The following is a 1786-nucleotide window of genomic DNA, read 5'->3' as shown; positions in this document are numbered from 1 at the left end:
GTCTTCACTCAGCCAAGAAATTCCAAACCCAATTCATAGTTCAGGCCTAGTTTGTACTTAACAATAAGATATCTATCATTCATGCCACACTGGGGAATAATCATGAGGACTTTTTCCTTATCCCGACGAAGGCCGAATAATTGCGTTAAAAGAGCAGAAAAATATTTGGTAATCAGATATAAACACATAATGTTCAGTTGGTCTCAAACTTCACGATGCAGGGCTAATTCACAAATCTTTTACAGCATGTACTTATCAACAGACAATAATTTGACTCTACATTTTACAATTATTCCAGATATTATGAGTAAAAAATAAAAAGACAAATCCATGAACCTGTATGAAGGCTAGTATGAACGAGTTAAGTTGCTGCCTGACTCCTGCAGGCTGACCAGCAGGTCATCAATCTTCTCCATGTTCTGAGAGGCAGACATGCTGTTCTGCACAGAGCCAGACTGAGACAGGGACTGGCTGAGCAGGGACTGGATGTGTGCGTCACTCTCTCTTTGGTTCTGACCAGACTGGCTGATGGCTATAATCTGATCCGACAGCGTGTTTCCAGGAGTGTTCATCAGCTGGCCGCATTCTGCAAGTAGGGAGCAAAAAATCCAGCATTATCAATAATGGAATGATAGAGGAGGTGTTTTTTTTTAAAGCTGGGTTCATATTGTGTACATGAGTTTGTAATGTAAGTTTAATATGCCACGTTTCTTGTTCATGTTCAAAATATTAGTGCATTTACTTGAGTGGTGAAATGAAATGGAAGGACAATTAGCAGCACTTAAGACCAGGTGACATTGTGTGCTGTGGGTGCTGTGAGTGCACTTAGTTAATAAGCATCACCTTTCTGTGGTGCAAGGGCCGTTATGGAAAAACGGTCAAATTGCAGAGGGAGTTAACAGAAGCTCTTAATCTTGTAGATGGCTCACTTCATTTCTATCACTTGAATTCATTGGCAGTTGGTCATCCCTCTACAGGTTTAAGGGGGTACACCTGTGTAATCATGCCCTTACCATTCTGAATCCCAAAAAGGAAAAGGCTAGGTTGTTGAGGCTGGCTGGACTGATTGATGCTCCCACTGACAGCAGTCTGAAACAGAGTCCCTGGCTGCTGAACAGGGGAGGAGGTGGTCGTCTGGAGGTTTGCCACGCCGTTCTGTGAGGCAAACATGGCTGACTGTGCGAGCTCCTGAGCAGCCAGTCCCCCCTGCAGGGAAGCCATGTTAGACTGGGGCATAAAGAGGCTCACAGGCTGCTCCTGCCGGTTGTTTGAGCTGCTGCCCAGCTGCATTGGCTGCTGCTCCTGAAACATGACTTGCTGTCGCGGATCAGTGGGGTTCCCTAAGGCCATGGGCTCAGAGCGGTCCTGCTGGTTTACTGTCACCATGCTGGCTTGGGAAAAGAGCAGAGAGCGGTTTTGGGGTTCTTGGGAAACTAGACTGTTGCTGGTCAGCGGTGGCATCTGGCCCTGGCTGCTGAACAGGAGGCTGGAGGCCTGGTCCGGAGTGGACAGTGGGTTGTTGCAGAACAGCAGGCCAGCTTGCTGTTGCTGCTGCTGGCCTGGAGAGAGTGGGTTTGCTGATGGATGTGGGGAGATGTTCTGAAACAGGGAAGCCTGCTGGGCTGGCTGCGTGTGGGGTTGAGCCTGCGAGGGCTGCTGCTGCTCCATGGGGGTTCTCTGCTGGATGGGGGAGAGCTGGGTCTGAGCTTGAAATACTGATTGTGGTTCAGGGGCAGGAGTTTGTAGAGCACTGAGGAAGGCCAGCTGCTGCTGCTGCTGTTGTTGC

The 1786-nt window shown here is 48.4% G+C and overlaps 1 protein-coding gene across 1 annotated transcript in view; it reads right to left on the bottom strand.

The window, feature by feature from the left end:
* Positions 1-6: 6 nt before the first annotated feature.
* nfat5b (nuclear factor of activated T cells 5b) overlaps positions 7-1786 on the bottom strand; it is a 30603-nt gene continuing 28823 nt past the window's right edge. The window contains exons 14-15 of the mRNA XM_035652044.1: positions 1014-1785; positions 7-586 (exon numbers count right to left, since the gene is read on the bottom strand). Of these exons, the coding sequence (XP_035507937.1) occupies positions 348-586; positions 1014-1785 (1011 nt within the window). The 3' untranslated portion in view covers positions 7-347. The remainder of the gene's footprint in view (positions 587-1013; position 1786) is intronic.

The sequence above is a fragment of the Morone saxatilis genome, unplaced genomic scaffold, assembly GCF_004916995.1.
Source record: "Morone saxatilis isolate NCDOM2014 unplaced genomic scaffold, NCSU_SB_2.0 Contig11, whole genome shotgun sequence".
In the NCBI taxonomy this organism is placed as follows: Eukaryota; Metazoa; Chordata; class Actinopteri; family Moronidae; genus Morone; species Morone saxatilis.
Note: the sequence above shows the minus strand (reverse complement) of the source record. Positions and strands in the feature narration are given on the sequence as shown.